This window comes from Ochotona princeps, chromosome 4 (assembly GCF_030435755.1).
Source record: "Ochotona princeps isolate mOchPri1 chromosome 4, mOchPri1.hap1, whole genome shotgun sequence".
Classification (NCBI taxonomy): domain Eukaryota; kingdom Metazoa; phylum Chordata; class Mammalia; order Lagomorpha; family Ochotonidae; genus Ochotona; species Ochotona princeps.
In genome coordinates, this window is record NC_080835.1 from 24755506 (window position 1) to 24777345 (window position 21840).

Here is a 21840-nt window from a genome sequence, read left to right on the forward strand (position 1 = left end):
GGGACAACTGTTTTCAGCCTGGTTGGTGTAAGTTGACCTCCAAGCTGCAAAACTCATGTAGGAGAGTAGCTACTTATAGAATTTTCTTCTCAGGTGGGCCACAGGATAATAAGAGCCCAAGCCAAACACACAGGTGTATTTAAGTCCTTTGTTCATGCCATGTTCCTTCTTACGCCTATGGCCAACGGAAGTCACACGGCTGTGCTTCAGGTCACTGGAGCAGGCACATGGACTCCATTCTACGGGCGATAATGCAGGCATTTCCCAGCAATGCTCCTTTCTCTCTGTGTGAGTAGGTGGCTTTGTTTAGGGGACAAGGGAGAAGAAAATGACATTCGAATGCCCAAGTTCAATGAAACAAATAACGAGACATAAGAATAGCAGTTGCCTAAAGATAAGCTGCACATGTTCCATTCCAAGGATCACCCACTGGGTGAGTCTTGGGTTGAGTGTCAGTGGAAGAGTTGGCTGTTTTAGGAGATTAATATGTTGGACTAGAAGGTATCCATGTGTGAGATTAAGGATTCACAAAGACACAATAACTGGGCTGGGGAAACCAGTCATCCTCACTAGGCAGGCAGAGAAGAGAACTCGTACCCCTTTCATGAGTCTATGTATATATTCCATATGTGTGAATTGATTCTCTGAGATATTGAAAGTGCAATAGTAAGCAAGACAGACATGTTCTCTTCCACCAGAAAGCTTGCAATTTATGGACAAGAAACCCTTCCAAAAGTGTTTTTTATTTTTTTTTCAGTTATTTATTTTTTTAAATTAAATTTATTCATTAATTACATTGTGTTGTAATTACATAGAATCACTAAGAAACAGAATCATGTTCAGGTTCTTACCTAATTCCATGTTGGATTTCTGAAAGCCTTGTTCCACACAGTGAAGGTTACCACAGCCACATGTGTTTGTAGAGCATGTCTGATGGAGCTCTGGACTTGCCCCAAGGTGCACAAAGAACCCACCATAAACTAGGATCCTTCTGTGGAAATAAAACCTGATCAGAAACAGGCATCAACCTTATACTGTTTGATTCCTACTACCTCCACATCACATTGGATTTCTACTGTGGAGGGAATCCATAGGAAGGATGCGTTCATTTTGCTTCCTGCTGCAGGGATTATGCTGCTTGCCAGTGTTAAGGGGAGCTGACCCCTTGGGTGTCCTACTCATGGATGGGCATAGCACGGAAGCTGGACGACAATGCAAGCCTTTGCCCGGTAGATGGCGCCCGTGCAATCCTTTCAGGCGATCCTTTACACTGAAGGAGAGAGGGCTTCTGGCTGCTTCCTACCACTTAGTCTTAGAAACAGTGACAGGAGAATGCCAGGAAACGTCAGAGCTTTCATAGAATATTCTAGAATGTTCCGATTATAGAATATTCAGCACTGAGCAGATGCAGTGACACCTTAGTTTGCTCACTATCCCAAACAATTCCTGTGATAACATCAATCCAACCTGTGGCAGTCTTGAAAGCCGTGGAGTGATCCGTCCACGGATACCCACTGGTGGTTGTACTCTCTGGGAGAACCTGTGAAAGGCCTCAGGCTGTTGAGCCTGGGAGAGGACTCAGTTATAACTTCCTGCCCATGGAAGTTTGCTTCGTCTCAAAATATACAGGCCAGGATAGGAACTGTTTCTTCCTTCCCCAACTGTTAATTTTGATAAGCTTTGGATCCATAGAGTGTTGAAAGGATCATATGTGCGTACGCCCTCGCTTGGATTCATCAATTAGTGTGGTTTTTCTGCGTGCTGCTGTTTCTTTTTCTGCACTATGAACACATCCATTCAGATTTTTCCCCCTTAGATTTCATGATGTCCCTCTCTTTCCTTCTGGTGCTCAACCTGTCCCAGCTTTACCCTGACAACACCTTTCAAGCTGCCCACCACACCGTTATTTTTGTTCTTCCTTGCTTTCTTGTTTCCTGTAGAGGTTTGAAGTTCACGCTGATTTTCTGCTCCCAGATCCTGGGATCAATCATTGCTCCATAGACTGTGTTTCCTTTCAGAGAGGAGCAATGTTTAGGGATCATGATTTGGCTGTTGGCTGTGACAGGTGTTGAAACCTTAAAGTGAAAACCAGAGCTTTCTCTCAAGCTTCCAAAGGAGGCAAGTTTTGTTCCCAAGGGGAACATGGACTGTTTTGAACCTGGCGTTTTGGCTGAATTCCTGAACCATCAAGAAAATACCAGCAGAGGGAAGACTCAAGAGGCTCCCAGGTGCTAATACCATGGTGATTGTAGCCCTACAGTCACTGCAAAGATGTTGGGGATCTCAGAAGGTTAGGGAAGTAACCCAGAGAAGAGAGGATTTATGAGGAAAGATTATGCACTCTTATTGTCTTTATCTTCTTAACCATGTTTTAGACAGAAGCAGAGGAGCAGAGGAACTGGCTGTGAGTCTGCAGTGAAGTGTTTGAGGGGCTGGAGAGAGAAGGACCATTTGTGCAGATTGACACCTGACCCGTAACAAGGAATGATGGGGAATGGGTGGGGGATGGGGGTCCCGGGGTGTGGGGGGGATTGGTGAGGAGTAGGAGGAAGGAGACAGAGAGAGAAGCTACAAAGCTTTTGTATAATTGATTTACAGCCTTACCTTTCTGGGAAACTGTGAAATTACAAGGGGTGTAATCACCAATAACTTTCCTTTTGCTCCAGCCTCTTGTGTTCTGTCACTTCTAGGAAAAGGACAATAGCCAGTTGGGTCCTAATTGGGCATGGCATTGTGCGCTGATTGGTATCCTGAGCTCCAACTCAATGGACCTGAACTTGAATCTCCTTCTGTGGAGCTGGATAAAGCTATTCAATCTTTGTAAATCTCAGTTCCCCCATTTACAAAATGAGGATAGTAACAGTAGCCCCTTGGGGTAGGCATTTGGCACTGCAGTTAGGCACTGCTCGAGATACCCACAGGTAATAACAGAGTCCCTGGGTGCGAGTCCACATTCCAGCTTCTGCTGATGTATAGCCTGGGAGACAGCGGATGATGGCTTAGGTGCTTGGGTCCCTGAAATCACGTGGGAGGCCTGGATCGTTCCCTGACTTCAGCTTTGGTCTACCAGTCCTGACTGTTGAAGGCATTTGGGGAATCAACCAAATTTAAAGAATCTCTGTCTGTCTCAGTGTCTCTTTTTCACTCTCTTGCTTTGCCTTTCAAGAAGTTAAAAAAAAATTTTTTTTGAAATTAAAATGGTGACTCCTCAGAGCGCTAAGTGAAATATGGTATATGAAGTCTGGCAGTTACCAAGGGCTCAATAAATGGTGCAGGTATTCTGATGATTAAATCAGGGCCCTGAGGAGGAACTCTTGTCTGTGTGTAGTATTTTGAGGTGAGGGGAGAAAGGAAAAAGCCAATCTAAGACCAGAAAGGAATGATAGTAAAAACACATTTACTAAGAGAGCATTATTTATTTTTATTGCAAAGTCAGATATACAGAGAGGAGAGATAGAGAGGAAAATCTTCCCTCAGATGGTTCACTCCCCAAGCAGTTGCAACGATCGGAGCTGTACTAAACCAAAGTCAGGAGCCAGGAGCTTCATCCGGGTCTCCCACACAGGTGTAGGAACCTGAGACTTTGGGCTATGCTCAACTGCTTTCCCAGGCCACAAGCAGGGAGCTGGATGGGAAGCCGGGCTGCCAGAATTAGAACCGACACCCTTATGGGATCCTGGCACATGCAAGGTGAGGACTTTAGCTAATAGGCTATCGTGCCAGGCCCCTGAAAATGCAGGATTTTTTGATGTGATGGGAAGCAGTTTGAATGATTTGTTTGGGTAGGGAGATGTTTAATTATTTGATATGGCCATTTGTTAACAATTAAGTGGGTACCAACTTAATATCTACAAAGATGTAAACAAGACAGTGTCCACGCTTTCATATAATTGAGTAGTGGGGGAATCATGAAGTTTAAACTGATTGAAGTTTCGATCTAGTCACCAGAGCAGCTGTAGAGTCATTTCTGGATTCAGCCCAGGACCAAACTCAAGAAAAACGACAATACTTACTACCACATGTTGAGCATTTGTCCCCGACACACATTGTATGTGTGTGGCAAGGGCATTGCATACGTTATCTCACTTAATCCTTAAACCAAGCAAACAAGCAAACAAACAAACAAGTAGAACTGATGGTCAACAAAAGAATACCATTATTCTCGTTTCCACTTGAAAAGCTCGGTTCAGAAAATACAGTGTGCTTGTGTCAGGTCACACGGCTAGGAATGGCTGAAGCTCGGTCCCAGTCTGGCCCCATGAATTGGGTCCTGCCTCTGGCGTCCCCTTTGAAGGAGGAAAGAAAATGCAAATGTGTCATTCTGTCTGAATGGGCTTTTTATAAAAAGTCCTCGTTTTCTCCCTAAGAGGAAAGATGAAAGAAAACACAAACCCAACCACTTCTCAGAAGTACAGGGTGCTTCCTTCCTGCCACCCCTCGCCACCCTCATGCTGGAGGTAACAGGATTCCGGTGTGAATGCTCAGGGTGTTTGTTGCTTTAGCTTGGGAAGCTTCCAGCCATCTTATTCGTTCAGAAATGAATGAAGATCCCTTTGCAGCTCTGGGGAAGCAGCTGCCCTTCCTGCTTTGGCCTGTAGCGATGAAGAAGGAAGGATGAGTTCAGGATTTGAGAACATCTCTGATGTTTTTACACTTATTCATGTACACACACGCACAAACGCCATGCATGTGTATACACAGCCCATTCTGCCTGCTGTTAAGACAGTGTTAGGGAGTCTGAGCACATCTTCCAGGCCCTTTGCCTGTTCTGTTCTTTCAGGCTTGGGACCACCTGCTTGGTTGGCCAGCAGTACTTCCTTGGCAGGGACACTCAGCGTGTTCACTGTTCTGTCCCAGATAGAGAGGTATCGTTAGTCTTCCCCTGAACCCAGGTCCGCCAGCTCCCTGAGTCGAGGCAGGGGTGGGAAGGGGGCTGAAGGAGACCCTTGATGTGGCGAAGGAATGGACTTCCTCCTCTTCTTCCTCTTTGCCCAATACTTCCTCCAAGTACCTTACCAAGAAGCATCCTCTTTGTCTCTGGTTGGTTGGAGGTTGTTCTGCATCCTGGGGCGGGCTTGGCCATGACCTTCAGAGTGAAAGGGAACAATGTCAAGAACTGAGCTGTGTCTTGGAATCCTGGCCACCCCCAAAGTATGGCCCTGATGGAACCCAGCACATCATTCGGTCACTGTGGTAGGGGGATCCAAGCCCTCCAGAGGCTGCATGAAATTCTGGGACTGGCCAAAACCCCAGTGCACTTAGCAGAAATGCTTAAGTGGGGTTGGGCTCCAGCTTCTTGGGTTTGGGGAAGAGCTCAGGGCCCTGTCTGATTCCAGCTTCCATCTGGAGGGAAGGAGCTGGAAGCAGGCTGGCGGCATGTGCTACTGGTTCTAACTTGGGGTTCCCAGCAGGCGCCTTTCTTGAGGGAGCTGGGACTTCACACCTTGCAAGCTGGAAGGCTGCCAGTCTCAGGGCTGGGGGCCGGGCAGGAAGACTTCTTTTCTCGTCTCTCACACCCAGCGCATAACTTCCGTCGCCCTGCAACAGATGGGCAGATGTGGGCGATGTTAAGTGTGAGGTGTGCAGGAAGAGGGCTTGTGCGTTTTCCGAGGGCTGGGAGACGGAGGTTTAGTTTCTCTCCTTTTGCAGTGGAAAACTCCTGCTGCTTCACAATGGCTGGGCTTAGGAAGCCGGGAAGACAGCTTAATGGTCGTCCCCAACAACACCCAGCCTCAGCACTAGACAAATCTGAGTTCAGACCTCTGCTGTGCCACTTCACAGCCACAGTTGGCATTTACTAGCTTGTCTGCTAAGGATTTTCCATGCATCATCTGATTTGAGTCTGACAAACTACATGAAGTGGGTGGCACTTTTATTCACATTCCACAGACATTCTGAGAAGTGAAATCACTTCCTCAGGCTGCAGAACAGGCGAAGATGAAGCTCAGCTTCAAGCCAAGGGCAGCTGAGCTCTAAAATTCCTCATCTGAGCTACAGTCCATAAGTAGGACCGTGATTTATAGTCTTCTGGCTTCTGGGCTTGCAGTTTAAGTCACTTAATTTTTTCATCTTTAGCCTACTCCATCTTAGGAATGGGGAAATGAATGTTGCTCTACTAGGTTCATTAAGAGTATTAAAGAAAATATGGGCCCAGCAAGGTAGCCTAGTGGCTACTGCATACCATATGGGTGCTGCTTCCTGTTTTGGCTGTTCCACTTCCTATCCAGCTGCCTGCTTGTGGCCTGGGAAAGCAGCAGGGGACATCCCAAAACCTTGGCACCCTGAACCTGCGTGGGACACCCAGAAGAAACACCTGGCTCCTGACTTTGGATTGGCTCAACTCCAGCCATTGTGGCCACTGAGGGAGTGAACCAGTGGAAGGAAGATCATTTTCTCTGTCTCTCCTTCTCTCTGTAAATGACTTTCCAATAAAAATAAATAAATCTTTAAAAAGAAAAAAAGAATATTTAACGACCTCTTAGGGAGGCCCTCTCAGGTCCGAAGGCAGAGCCAGCAGAGTGTCATCCCGATCAACTAGAAGCTCCAATATATCATCAGCAACAATCCAGGTATGATGAGGCTGGTGAATGAGGTCGTTGAATTTGGACAATGGGATGCTGGACTCTATGTATGGTATATGCTTGCAATGAGGGAATCCAAGCGGAACTTGAACTGTGGCTATGCATCAGGATGGAGGAATCCACCGGGGAGGGGGAGGGTTTGGGATGGAGGGGGGAGAATCCCAGTACCTATGAAATTGTGTCGCGTAATACATTGTAATTAATGGAAAAAATAAAAATTAATGGGGGGAGAGGTGGGGTGATTCCCAGTTCCAACGAAACTGTAACACATAATACAATGTAATCAATGAATAAAAAAAATTAAATAAATAAAATAATGTAAATAAAAAAATAAAAATTAAAAAAAAGAAAGTACAGAAGTATAGTAATAGTTAAGTTTAGTAACTCAATTTCTGCATCTTGGTTAATAATCTAGAGGGAAATAAATCAGTGTCATGTTAAAAAAAAAGAAAAAAGAATATTAAAGAAAATAACATTTATAGAGGTTTTATCTAGTGGCCTGGTCTATATTGTCATTATTTATTTGATAAATATTTATTGAGTACCTGGTTACTGCTTTACCGAAGGAAGTAGGTAAATACATTAGGTAATATTGTATAAAGTTTTTTCTTTTAGTTTTAAAAAAATTAATCTGGAAGACAAGGAGAATGAGTGAAAGAGACAGAGAGAGAGAGGGAGAGAGAGATATCACTCCCATTGGCCACAATAGCTGGAGTTAGACCAGACCCAAGCCAGGTGCTTGGGCCTCAGTTTGTATCTCCCATGTCGGTGACAAGAGCCCAACCATGTCAGCCATCACCATGGTCTGCCAAGGTCTGTGTTATTAGGAAGCTGGAGTTGGCAGCTGGCGCTGGGTATTAAACCCATGTACCCATGTGGGACACAGGTTATCTTAACTGGCCCATTAACAGTTAAGCCAAATACAATAATGACTGCTAAGTGGTATGTCCTATTTTTTTTAAAGATTTATTTATTTTTATTGCCAAGCCAGATATACAGAGAGGGAGATCTTCCATCTGATGGTTCACTCCCCAAGCAGCTGTAATGGCCGGAGCTGAGCCAATCCGAAGCTGAGAGCCAGGAACTTCTTCCGGGTCTCCCACGCTGGTGCAGGGTCCCAAAATTTTGGGCCATCCTTGACTGCTTTCCCAGGCCACAAGCACAGAGCTGGAAGAGAAGTGGGGCTGCCAGGATTAGAACCAGCGACCATATGGGATCCCGGTGTGTTCAAAGCAAGGACTTTAACTGCTACGCTATCATGCTGGGCCCTGGTATGTCCTAGTTTAACTGGATGGTCAATGAAGAACTCTGAGGAAGGGGAAGTTGAGTTTAATTCCATGGGGGGAGATGACTGTCTGGGTTAAGGGGATAGCATGCTCAAAGCCTGCAACGGGAGAACATAAAAGCTGATGTGATGTGGACATGTGAGCCAGTGCGTGAGGGAGATGAAGGATTGGGTGGAATCAGGCCTAGGGAGTCAATGAAACAGAGCCCTGATGACTAGGAAAGTGTTTGCACCTGAGTAGCTTGCAGGGCCTCGGATCAAGAGAGGAATACCGTCTGATTTATTTATCTTAAATAAATAAGTAAACACCACTTTGGCTGCTCTGAGCTACTGTTTGGCTGCTGATGTGATGGAACGTAGGGATAAGGCTGCGAGAGGAGGTAGGGGGGAAAAAGGGAGACAAAGGAGAGAGAGAGAGAGAGAGAGAGAGAGAGAGAGAGAGAGAGAGATGAGGGCTGGCTAAGAACCCCAAATAGAAAGCAGTGGCTGCTACTTCCTTTAGAGAAGAAATCTTAGAGAAGAGGCAAGATGCTCATGGTACTTTTCATGGAAGTGCTGAGCTGAGGGCGCCCCACTGGTCAAAGCAGTGCCTGGGTTCTTCTGACACTGTAGAATTGCTGCCGCTCTTACCTTGCCGTAAAGTTATATCCACTGGCACAAATAGTTCTTTTTAGCTATGGGTGCTTCTCTTTTTAAAGAGTTAGGAAATGTGATTGCATACCCAGAGTTCATTCTGTCATCTGGGTTTCTGTGTAGAACTGGGGTAAACTTTCTGTAAATGGCCAGATAGTAAATGTTTTCATTTTTAATGGGTCTTGTTATGTCTTCTCCCATCTGCATAACCAGGCCGCTAAAGCACAAAACAGTTCTAGATAATGCATGAATGAACGGACATGGCTGTGTTCCAATAAAACTTTATTAAAAAAAAAACAGGTAGTTGGGGTTGGTATGATGACTCAATTGATTAATCCTCTGATTGCGAGTGATGGTATTCCATATGGGCGCTGGTGTCCCAGCTGCTCCACTTCCCATCCAGCTCCCTGCTTGTGGCCTGGGAAAGCAGTAGAGGACGGCCCAAAGCCTTGGGACCCTGCACTTACATGGGAAACCAGGAAGAAACTCTTGGCTCCTGCTTTTAGATCAGCTCAGCTCCTGCCATTGCAGCCATCTGGGGAGTGAACCAACAGATATAATATCTTTCTGTCTGTTCTCTGTCAATCTACTTTTACAATTAAAAAAGAATCTCAAAACAATGAAAGCAAAAGCAAGTAATTATCCAGGTTTGGGCAACAGGTCATAATTTGTCAGCTCAGGATAGAAAATGTCATTTGTTAATAGTTACTTTTTCCTCCTGTAAAATCACCTCCAAATGCTTTGTAAAAAATTAGGTATAGCTTCTATGGCCATACTTATACTAACAGTAGGATTTTTGATACAATTAAGACTATTCAGTCCAGTGATGTTCAAATTTTGGTTCTTATAAGTAAATCAACGAACCAGGTGAGTGTGAGAGTGAAATGTTTTGTACTCCTGCTTCTATTTAAATCAGGAGTCCCTCTTTAATTTCTTCTGTTAAAAATTTAAGTATTGGGCCTGGCGTGATAGTCTAGTAGCTAAAGTCCTCACCTTGAACGCAGCAAAATCCCATATGGGTTATGGTTCTAATCCTGGCATCTCTGCTTCCCATTCAGCTCCTTGCTTGTGGCCTGGGAAAGCAGTAGAGGACAAGCCAAAGCCTAGGGATCCTGCACCCATGTGGGAGACCTGAAAGAAACTCTTGGTTCCTGGCTTCGGATTGGCTCAGCTCCAGCCAAAGCAGCTGCTTAAGGAGTGAATTCATCGGACGGAAGATTTTCCTCTCTCTCTTCCTCTCTGTGTATCTGCCTTTCCAACAAAAATACATACATCTTTTTAACAATTTGAATATTTGTTGGTGGTCTTCAAAAGAGTTTTTACTGATGTGATCAGAAGCAAGGAAAGAACAAAAAGTATGAATCCAGTCCAGTTGGGTGATCATTCCTTGTTTCTGGTGTCATGCTTTAAAAAGGCATTTATTACATAATTGCCTATAGAACAGGTTAGCACATACGTGTCCTCCCTGGTTGGGGAGGGGAAGGGAAGCAGGGGAGGATCTACTTTGTGAGCCTGGTGAGGTGGAGGTACCAAGTGCCAGTAGCAGTCCTGGAGAGGCGGGTGATATGTGACTTTGAACTTAGACATGAGTGTCTGCACTTCATTTGCTGCATGAGCCGTTTGACTGCCGTTTGTTTTACAAGCTGGAAGACTAAAATGATACTACTTCCCTTCCATTGCTACTGGATGGATTAAGCAGATTGGTTCCTACAAATTGCCTCGTGGTTTGCTGGGTGCTTTAGAGAAACTAATTCCCTTCTGCCTTTTCCTTATTCTGTTCTCTGGGATGTGGGATGAGCTCGGCAACCCTTGGAGAATTCTTTGGTTTCTTTCTCACTGATTGACTCCCAGTCTTTTCTTCTCTTTCCAGGATGTGGCCAGGTTCTTCGAGTCCCAAAGGGTCAGATTTTGTTGGAGAGCTATCCCTTAAATGCTCACTGTGAATGGATCATTCACGCCAAACCAGGGTTTATCATCCAATTAAGGTAAGAGACTGGGGCCAAAATTAAGGAGTTTGAGATTATGAAGAAACAGTAAGGTGGAAGGCCCTGGAGCCTACACACCAAAAGCCAATCACCAGCCCTGGATTTTTAGAAGTGTAAAGTATGTATTGAAACCTTTCTTTTCAACCTCATTGATTCTTTGGGGGGTAAGACCTGGACAGAACTACAATCCATCAAAGGCTTGTCATGCACACCCTTGAATCATAGGGTTTAGGTTATTCTGAACCCAATAAATTACCAATGAAGCAAATTACTGAAAGTCAGCTACACATCTTTAATGGGTGTTCTCATTTACCTAGCACTGGGCTATGTCCTAGCGGGGGCGGGTATGGAAAGTAAATGGTACAGATCTAACCTTCAGGAGTACAGGATATAGATTGGGGTTCTTGCTGGGTATGGCAGTATCAGCAAGCAAAGATAGGCCACAAGAAATGAACTCATTCTCTCTGCTGTATGAAAGATAAGCTGTTTTCTCTTATGGAGCATTAAGATCCTCATAAATGTTTAATTCATGTTACATTTGTGCACCCAGAAGATGGTGCATGTCAGGTGGTTCCCCAGTTCTCTGTCCTTTAGAGGAGACTAAATAAGGAGTCATGATTCCATCATCAGGTTCCCTGTTTTGACCACTCTTCCCTATGACCTTTACAAGGTTGGTCTCATTACATCATTCAGGTCTCTACCTGCTATCAGTCTTAAAGAGGTCTTCCTTGACCACATTATGTCAAGCATTCTTAGCACTCTTATTTTTTTAAGATTAATTTATTTGAAGGACTTACAAGGAAAGAGAGATTATGTGTCGGTGGATTCACTCCCACAGATGACTGTGGTGGCCAGTGCTGAGCCAGGTTGAAATCAGTAGCCGGCAGCTTGAGGTTAAAATCAGTAGCTGGGAGCTTCATTCAGGTTTCCAGCCTGGGTGGTAGGGGCCCAAACACTTGGGCCATCTCCTGCTGCTTTACCTTGGCTCATTAGCAGACAGCTGGATCAAAAGTGGAGCAGGCTAGAACACAAAGCAGTGCCCATATGGGATGCTGGCTGGTGTCACAGATGGCAGCTTTACATCCCTTGCCACAATGCTAGGGCTTGTTTGAGTTTAGTTTTTCCTTCTTACACTCTTCCCTGGTTTATTTTATTGAAAACATTTGGGACTCCCTAGGTTTGCTTTGTGTTTTTGGTCTCCTTGCATGTTATCTGAATTCATTTCCTTGTGGGCAGACACTGTATTGAGGCACCTCTAACCTTCTGGCATGGAGTCAACCTATAGAAATTTGTGTTCAATAAATGAAAAAAAAATGAACAGATACCTGAATGCAAAGGCAGGTTGTAATGTCTCGTGCAGTTTGAGAGACAGTTGTTGTGTCTGTATGGTTTCAAAGGCACCAAAGCCCACAGAGGAAGCAGGCTCCCCAACCCCCAGAGTGAGAAGCTGGCAGCATCTGGATGAGAAGTTGGGCATCATCTTAGAAGGCAGAGCATGCAGCACACAATGTGACTCACAGGTCTGACCTTCCCCCCAAAAGCTTGTGCAAAGAATCTTGGCATGGAAGACAGCATTGCCTTCCACTTGATGTGCAATATGAACATACACATCAACAGCATACATGTAATGTGCCCACCTAATCATCTAGGACCATCTTCCAAGCACATGAGGCCCATCGCATGATCTGTTCCCACCAGTTCATCATGTGGCCTTACATATATCCAGGGATCCTGGGACTGCCCATGACCCACCTCTTCTGTTGCCTTCTCCACCTGTAGATTTGTCATGTTGAGTCTGGAGTTTGACTACATGTGCCAGTATGACTACGTTGAGGTCCGTGATGGAGACAATAGCGATAGCCCAATTATCAAGCGTGTCTGTGGCAACGAGCGGCCAGCTGCCATCCGGAGCTCGGGCTCCTCGCTGCATGTCCTCTTCCATTCTGATGGCTCCAAGAATTTTGATGGCTTCCATGCCATTTTTGAGGAGATCACAGGTAAAGCCCAAGAGATGTGTTACATTATGTGGCTTCTTCCTACAAACCTCTCCTCACCGTTTGCTTCCCACCTCCCTGCTCAGCCCTCATGACACCTGGCAGGTGGGGTTCTGAGAAGCAACCTACACAGTGAGAAAACAGAGACATTAAGACTCACTTCAGGATGCTTTACTCAGGACAAGAAGTAGGACTTATTAAATTGTAATAAAGGCAACAGGGCCAGGGCATAGAGAAGCTGGGCAGTTTGCTGTAGGTCACCCAGCAACAGAGGTGGCACTTGGACTTGTGCTAAGGCAGTTAGGCCCTGAAGCTTCCATGATGGGACTTCTCATGGTTAGGAGAGTCTTTGGGTTCCTGGAAGATCAAGCAGTATGGCCTTGAGAAAGTTCTGTCTCTCAGGGTTTCAGTGATAACAGAGACATGTTAGATCCTGCCCTATTAAGGAGGCTGTGGTAGACAGAATAAATGAAATGCTCATCTTAGTGCAAATATATAACAGGCACTCAACAGCTGCTCAACTTCAGGTGTATGTTCAACATTCATTCGGAATGCTATCTGGAAAGTGGATATTAAAAGTCTTTAATGGAAAATATCATTTATATAATGAATGAGTCTAAGTTTGATTCTAGCTTCTGCTCTGGCTAGGAAGTAAGATTTAACTAAAATGAACATTTTTTTAAAAAGGGTCTATTTTATATTTTACTTACTTGAAAGGTGAAAAGAGAAGGGGAAATGGGGGGTGGAGAGAAAGAGTGGGAAAAGAGAGATAAGATAGAAAAAGAAAGAGAAAATCTTGCACCCTTAGGCTGGTTCACTCACAATAAGCAGAGCCGGGTCAGGGTAAAGCTAGGAGTCAGGAGCTCTTACGCTGCTTCCCAGGAGGCTGGAATAGAAGCAGAGTGTCATACTTCAACCAGTGCTCCCATAAAAGATGCTGGCCTTGCAAGTGGTAGCTTAATTCATAATATCTGACACAAATTCTTAATTCTTTTTTAAAGATTTATTTTATTTTTATTGGAAAGGCAGGTCAGATTATGGAGAGGAGAGACAGAGAGTAAGATCATTTGCTGGTTTGCTCCCTAAGTGGCCACAATGGCCCAAACCAGGAACCAGGAGCTTCTTCTGGGTCTCCCATGTGGGTACTGGGTCTCAAGGCTTTGAGCTGTCCTCTACTGCTTTTCCAGGCCATAAGCAGAGACCTTGATAGAAAATAGAGTAGCCAAGACATGAACCAGTGCTCATATGGGATTCTAGCCCTTGCAAGGTGAGTATTTAGCCATTGAGCCTTCGTGTTGGACCCCACAATTTCTTAAGTCTAAGGATAAAAAAATTCATACCTCTAAGGAGTCATCCCAGCTTTCATTTTTTTGTATATATACAAAATTTTTCTTCATGTTTTCTCTATTTCTTTTTTCAAATTTTTTTTATGATACAGTTCCATAGGCTTGAAATTTCCCATCCTCCTCCCCAAGTCCCCTTCTCCCCCATTGAGTTCCCCTTTAGTATTAAAATGGGTGGTCCTTCATGAGCAGTTGGAAGTCCCTCTTGCTGTCAGTGATGTGTTTCCTGACACTGTAGGCATGAACAACCTCAGCGATTCCAGCATCCTACTGTCAGGGTATTTTCAGCTTTCATTGGGATGCATCAAGTTTTCCAATATAATTTCAAACTTGAAGTTCATTTGTTTTGCAATACTGAATATTAAAAAACCACACAACTTTAATGGTATTCCAAACCTTAAGGTTTCCTTGGGTGTAGGATGTGGCATGGCTCTGTGGCCATGGGGGCCAGTCCTTTCAGCAAGCCCAGCAGACCCTGCCCCAGGCTGCTCCTCTGCTAGCTGTTGCCTGCAGCTGCTTCCTTTCTTTACTCCTTGCAACCTCAGTGCTTGCCTCTTTCCTGTCCTCTTGGAGTCATCTAGGAGTTCTAGACATTTTGCTGTTGTGTGTGACTTCCTGTGGCTGACTGCTGGAGCATGGGTGGTACTCCGCATGCTAATGAGAATCTCATGCAGGATTCACCTTGATGTGCTTGGGGCAGTAAGCAAAAGCTGGCTGTTGTGAAGTCAGATGGAGGGCAGCAGTGGCTCACCAGCTGTGCCTGTATGTCTGAAGCAAGGTCAGGAGACCTCAGCGCCCCCTGGGGGCTGCCCTGTGCAGGTGCGCACTGTCCTGTGCTGGGGAACAGCCAACAGCACTGCTTCTAGTTCTTCAAATGTCCCGTGTCTGCTTTTCCTCAAGGCTCAAGTCACCTGTCTCGGAGCTGCACAGCAGCAGTCACCCTTCGGGCCCATATCACATTCTTCCTCCTATGCTAAGCCTTTTCTGTTTTTCCAATGAGCTGTGACTGTGCTGTCTTGAATGTCAGGCAACATTTCTCTCTTCTTTCTTTGTAATACATCAACTGTATCATGCTTCAGGTTATAGTCATTGTGAATTTTTCAAATAGCTTTGATCTAATAAATAGGATTTTCTATTCACCCTTGTCTCTCTCAAGCACCTTAAGACAAGTCCTCAATGCATTCGATGCATTTTTGTTGAATGGAGTTGGGGATATATACACGTTACTACATCAGGGTAAAAGAATGTAGGAGTGGTCGATCACATTAATTCCGGTGTTGGTCTGAGTGTTTTCTGTAGAGATAAATGACCTCATAATTCCCTGTGAACTAAGCTTGGAAAATGCTGAAGATTATGTACATTCTTAGAAATTTATAATGCATTTTAAGGCATCGATTTGAGAGATTCTGTCATAAAGAAATATGATTAGTTACCCTTGAATGTCAGCAGCATTTCCATCACATACTTGAACCAAGAGCTCTCTTTTGGCTGAACATATCAACATCCCAAGAAACTAACGTTCACACAGTGTTGTTTGAAAATCCTTGCACACCATTGTACGGATTCCACCCAGGACAGGTCTGGGTAGCCCTCAGATCTGACGGCCAGCAGATCAAGAACTGTAGTGGTTGTGTATCCAGCACCATTTTGAGCACTGTGGCAATAGCTTTGGAACTGCAGGGGACAATAGTGAACTGCGCATGTGCTGATCTCGCGAGTGCTTACTGAGGTCCATGATAGCACAGGTCGCACAGGAAATTAATACTGATTCTGGCAGTGTACCGGTCAAAATAGGTCTGTGTGGCACCCAGACCTTAAGTCCAACAGGTTCCAACAAGATCAGCACCACCAACAACCTAATTATATAGGAAACCTGGTGTCTAATCCTGGGACCTGCTCCAACCGGAAGTGGGAGAAAGGTTGCAGTGACAACAGTGCAGCCTCAGCACGGTATCACAGGAGGTGGAGAGTGGTGAGCCAAGAGCTGGGGCTATGGAGACCACGGTGGAAATCTGACATAAGAACCCAGACCTGGAACTCGCTGCAGGTTGTGGCACAAGTGGCTGCAAGCAAAAAGTTGTGTACCAACTGCAATAAGTAAAATCGCATTGTAGACCTGTGGGTGACACAGGTTAGAAACCTGCCCCAAGGAATTCAAGACTCTGCTAACCAGAAGTACAATGAACAAGAGCGAAAGAAGAGACAAAGGCACAATGAATATTACCGAAGACTCTCCTGCAAAGGAGCAAAACCCTATGCCAACCTCAGAGTTCACTGAGGAAGACATCGAGAAAATGGGGCACACAGAATCCATAAGACTCATTTTAAAGATTCTGATCAACAATGAGAAGCTCATGCAAGAGTTCAAAGAATTTAAGGAAGCAATAAAGCAAATCAAGACTGGTATATCAGAAATTAAGAACACAGTAGAGCAAATTAAGAGTACAGTGGAGAGTCTCCAAAATAGAATGAAGGAAGCAGAAGAAAGAATCTCAGAATTGGAAGATATTTCCTGTCATCAGGGGGAAGCAAACAAAAAGCTGGAAGCAGAGCTGGATCAGGCCAAAAAAAGTACTCAAGAATTGAAAGACACTATTAAGAGGCCAAATCTAAGAGTTATGGGAGTCCCAGAAGGTGCAGAAAGAGAAGCTGAGTTTGCAAATGTATTTAATGAAATAATAAAGGAAAATTCCCCTAATTTGGAGAAAGAATTGGAAAACAAGTTCCAGGAGGGGCACAGAACTCCCAACAGGCTTGATCAAAAGCGATCTTCACCACAACATATGATCATCAAGCTCTCTTCAATTGAACATAAGGAAAAGATCCTGAAATGTGCACGTGAAAAAATCAAGTGACATATAAAGGAATGCCAATTAAACTCACAGGAGACCTCTCACAGGAAACTCTACAGGCAAGAAGAGAATGGAGTGACATATTCCAGATTCTAAAAGAAAAAAATTTTCGACCTAGGATAACATATCCAGCAAAGCTTTCTTTTGTCTTTGAAAATGAAATAAAATTCTTCCACAGTAAAGAAAAGCTAAAAGAATTTGCCTCTTCCAAACCTGCCCTACAAATGATACTTCAAGAAGTTCTCTTGACAGAGAAGAGGAATAGCACCTACCAAAACCAAAGACAAATGTGAAGAACATCTCAGTAAAATGACAACAGAAGACTAAACCAATGAACAACCCATTCCTAAAATGACAGGACCAAAGTACTACCCATGTATATTAAACTCTGAATGTAAATGGCTTAAGCTCAATCAAACATCATATAGTAGTAGAATGGATTAAAAAACAAAACCCATCTGCCTATTTTCTGCAGGAGACACACTTCAACAAAGATCAGCGGGAACTATATCACATGGGCTTTGTTGTTTTCTGTTGTTTTCATCTCTTCAAAACACTTCCTTCTGATTAAATCATTCAATGACTCGTAGATCATACAGTGGCATCATTTTCTTCAAGAAGGTTCTTGATTTTCATTTCTTCAGCTACGCATTAGTCAATTAATAGCATGTTATTCAACTTCTTGATGTTAACTTCTTTTTTCTTCCAGATGTTGATTTTGTTTTGTGGCTCTTCATTTAAGGGGATGTATAGTAGCTGTGTAATGGAAACTGCCATATCTAGTAACATATCACTTAACTTCATGGCATTGTAAATTTCTTCTTTCTATTGTTGATTTTGAATCATGACTTTTCATTTAAGGAGATGTACAGTAGCTGCGAAATTGAGACTAACATTCAGATGTGAGGATATAGTGTGGTATGCGTTTTTGCTTCCAGACAAAGATGGAGTTACTGTTTACTATATCTTGACAATAGGATTCTGGACTCTCTGACAGTGTCTATGCCCGCAATGATGGACATATGACTGAGTATGAAGAATTATATGTTAGTAATGATATAGAGGAACTGGGGGGAAGGGAACTGGGGAGGGGATAAGGGAATATGAAAATGTATTATAAAATAATAACAATAATAAAAAATGTATTAAAATAAGAAATGAAAATCCTTGCACACGACTTCAATAGTGACATAAAAATCATCTTCCAGTTGTTTTCCCCAGTTCTGGGGCTGCTGAGCTTTCTTGAAGAGGAATGAACTAAAGCCTACTTGAAGATGCTTCTCTCTACGTGGGTCCCTGTGGGAAAGATATAAACTTAGCTGTGTCCTTACCTCTTTAATACTCCTGTGTGTGCTTGCTCCATGCTCCTCCTGCCATAAACATCTTGAGCACACTTCTGGGACCATCAAAATGTCAAATAATATCAGCAAGATCTGACACTTAGAGCATAACCGTTTGAGGCACTGACAAATGCGAGCAGTGTAGATTCAGTAAGGGGCATAAGAAACTGCAAGAAGGAGCCTGGTGTTTAACTCAGTAGTTAAGATACCTGTTGAGATTCTCATAATCTGTGCCAGAGAACCTGAGTACCAGTCCTAATTTTGCTTCCAGTTCCAGAAGGAGGAGGTACAGTTGAGTCCTTGCCACCTGCAAGAGAGACCTTGGTTAAGTTCCTGGCTCCCACCTTCTATCTTTGGTCTGGTCCGTCCTGAGCTGTGGCAGATATGTGGGGGAAGAAACCAGTAGAAGAGGATTCTCTATCTGTCTCTATGCCTCTCAAGTGCATAAGTAAATGTCTAAAAAATGTTTAAAAAGTTGGAAGACTTGGGTCCGGTGCGGTGGCCTAGTGGCTAAAGTCCTCGCTTTGTACGTGCCACTATCCCATATGGTCACCGGTTCTAATCCCGGCAGCTCCACTTCCCATCCAGCTCCCTGCTTTTGGCTTGGGAAAGCAGTTGAGGACGGCCCAAAGTCTTGGGCCCCTGCACCTGCGTGGGAGACCTGAAAGAGCTCCTGGCTCCTGGCTTTGGATCGGCACAGCACTGGCTGTTGCGGTCACTTGGGGAGTGAATCAATGGACGGAAGATCTTCCTTTCTGTCCTCCTCTCTGTATGTATCTGACTTTGTAATAAAAATAAATAAATCGAAAAAATTAGTAGACTTTAATAGGCAAGTAAAAAGCTCAGGTTAAGACTGACTGTAGGCTTGAAGAGGCAAATCCACTGCGCAATGGTACTGAAAGATGCCTTTTCTCTTCCAGCGTGCTCCTCATCCCCTTGTTTCCATGATGGCACCTGCCTCCTAGACACGACTGGCTCTTACAAGTGTGCCTGCCTGGCAGGCTACACTGGGCAGCACTGTGAACATCGTGAGTATGCCTCCTGTGTGGGAGTTCAGGTGTCTGCTGGGCTTGACGGAAGTTTCAGAAGCGTGTAGTGTTCTTGCCATCTGGGATGTTTCGTCCAAGATTACCTGTGCATGGACATTCCCCCAGAGACGTGGGGATGCTTCTGAGCCAGGACGTCAGGAGCTACCCAGGTTTACCACTTGACACTTCTGGCCTTTACCTGCTGCAAATACTTCTTGAAGAGACAAATGCCTTAAATAATATCAAGAGCTCAAAGCCTAGATCAGTGTCAATGATTGAATGCCACCATCACAAACTCTCCAGGGGTTCAGAGTCTGAACTCCCTGTCCATCCTCATGTCTGAATTTCAGAGTTTATATTTCTGGGCATCTCCGTGGACTCCATTCTATCGATACAGTCCAAAGCTCTGCAGTGTGGGTGGTGTATACGTAGGGATCTCATACTCCTGGTTATAGTCTCAGTGTATGCTTTTTGTCTGGATATAAAACTAATCACATGCACCTTCATTCTTAAATTGTCCTGAATTGTAGGAAAAAATTACATTATCTTCCCGGAAGTATGGGACAATGGTAGGTAAGTTACAGCCTGACCATCAAGCATTTATTGAAAGTACTTTGTATCAGGATCTTTGGACATGCAGAGGAGCACACCTTGTCTGCCTCGTAAGGAGCATATCCTGAGTTGTCAGGACAAACTTCATGCTTCTGGGGGTAGTTCTTGAGAAAGCCTGGGGAAAATGGCATTGAAGGGATGGGACACAGTGAAGAGTCAAGGCAGAAAGAAATCCTTCTATTGTGGAGTTCCACGGTGGTTTTTTTTTTTTAGCATAGCACTCCTTTCACTCCAGTTATTCAAGCCCTCCAACCCTGCCCTTCAACTTCTTCCCTGAGCTACATCCTTCTGTCCTGAACTCTCCTAGAAGGTAGTCAGAATAAGAACAATAGTAGCCCCAGGAATCTGGGGCAATCTACACAGTAGTAACCAACTCAGAGATGACCCACTCCACAGTAGGCAGCTGTTCTTAATGCATGTCTTTGAAAAGGAAGGTCATGACCCTTCTCTGATACAGGATTTAAACTAGAACATACAGTTGATGGGACCGGTCCTCTGTTCTTGGGGGAAAACTGCTTACCTGTTACTCTACATGGTGGTACCAGAGCTGTACAGTGCCCAAGGTTATATGCATTGGCAAAGAGCAACCTGGCTATCATAAGGGCTAACGAGGACAGATAATATCCCAGGTAGGGTTTCCCAGAGCAGGGCATGTGTTCCTGAGGATGTGTGTGCGAGTTACACATGTGGGACAAGCAACAAGGAAAGATCTATAAGAGGCTGACCTGAGAAAGGAAGGAAGCTAAGCAAAGGTGTGGCTTCAGACAAAAGCCGGTTCTCAGTGCTTGCGAGTAGTGAGATCAGGAATGTGAATTACTTCTCTGAGTATGTCTTGGCCTGTAGACAAAGGGACTAGACTTTCCTACACACCTGTCACTAGTCACACCTGCCTTGGGGGGGAAAGGGGAGCATAAATCCTAGGCATGCCCAGCTCTCTGTGTTTGTGATAAAATTGACTCTAGCAGCCTCTGAACTATCCTCTGAGTGAGCGCTGCAGGCACATAAAACACCACAGCAGTGGGGCAGGGTGTATGACCAAAAGGGACACCAAGGCAGGGAAACAGGCAAAATGCCAGCAGTGTTTGCTCCTATCACTTGCAATGCCCATGCACAAATACTCTTGGGTCACTTGGAAGGGCCTAGTATGACAACAGTCTCTAAGTTCACACATTGTTTGAATTCATTTCTGCTGTAGTGTTTCCTTGCAAACACAGATGGAAACTGTGGTTTCAGCAGGGAGTTCCTGAGTGTACCATTGAGTCTGACTAAAAGCATCACTCTGTGTCTTGACCCAGCTGGCTTGAGAGTAACTGTGCAAAAGATGACAATACTGTTCTGCTCTGTGCTTCCTGCCAACATGCGAGCCTGCTGCATTTTAACCATTTAAATTCTAGGGGCAAACAGAAAAAATGAACTCTTGAAGGTTGAATTTCTTGGTGACTTGCAACAAATATTAGGGTTTTAATAAACAAACGTAAACTGCAGACAGAATCAAACATCACTAAATATGCCAGCATATTTTTAAGAAGCTGGGGGAGTTAAGTAAATCACTCCAAAAGTGGTAACTAAAATAGTCATGGGTAACTTGGAAGTGGGAAAACAATTGAATTTCTCAGTATCATTATTTTAGCAAGAAAAAAATAAACATAATGAAATAGAACATCAAAGGAGTCATAATAAACCGATTCATAAACTGCCTCAAATCATCTTAAGACAGAGCATGGATGGCCTTACTGATTTTCAAAGTATTGTTCAAATATCATAATTCCGTAGTATAGATGAGGTATAGAGGGTGATGATACTGGTGGCAGAGATCTGGCCTATCATTTGCTAGCATTAGTATGAAGGAGGCTGCTGTGGGTCCAGGTTTTATTTCTTCCTGCTAAGAAATTTGGCATGAGTTCTAGCTAACTCATGGGAGGTATCACAAAAAATCAGCCCCAGTGATGTCTATAATATCTGCATAGCTCTGTCCCATTTTTCTGGAGCACTCTGTCAGCTCACAAAGCAAAAAGAGAGACAGCGCAATGAACTATTCTCCTTGTGATGTTGTCAGCAAACCGGAACCATCTCCCTGGAGGAAATTCTTTCAAAATTAGAAAGCAACTTAAACATTCTCATTTTCTTCAAACTCTGAAATGACTACACTGATTAGGTACTTAATAACAACAACAATAATAACAGTGG

At 44.2% G+C, this 21840-nt stretch overlaps 1 protein-coding gene across 2 annotated transcripts in view; it reads left to right on the plus strand.

Moving 5' to 3' along the window:
• The window catches only part of PAMR1 (peptidase domain containing associated with muscle regeneration 1), a 78680-nt gene that overhangs the window by 31095 nt on the left and 25745 nt on the right, over nucleotides 1-21840 (plus strand). For both annotated transcript variants that reach the window (XM_004585403.3, XM_004585404.3), the window contains exons 4-6: nucleotides 10370-10484; nucleotides 12264-12481; nucleotides 18934-19041. In XM_004585403.3, the coding sequence (XP_004585460.2) occupies nucleotides 10370-10484; nucleotides 12264-12481; nucleotides 18934-19041 (441 nt within the window). The remainder of the gene's footprint in view (nucleotides 1-10369; nucleotides 10485-12263; nucleotides 12482-18933; nucleotides 19042-21840) is intronic.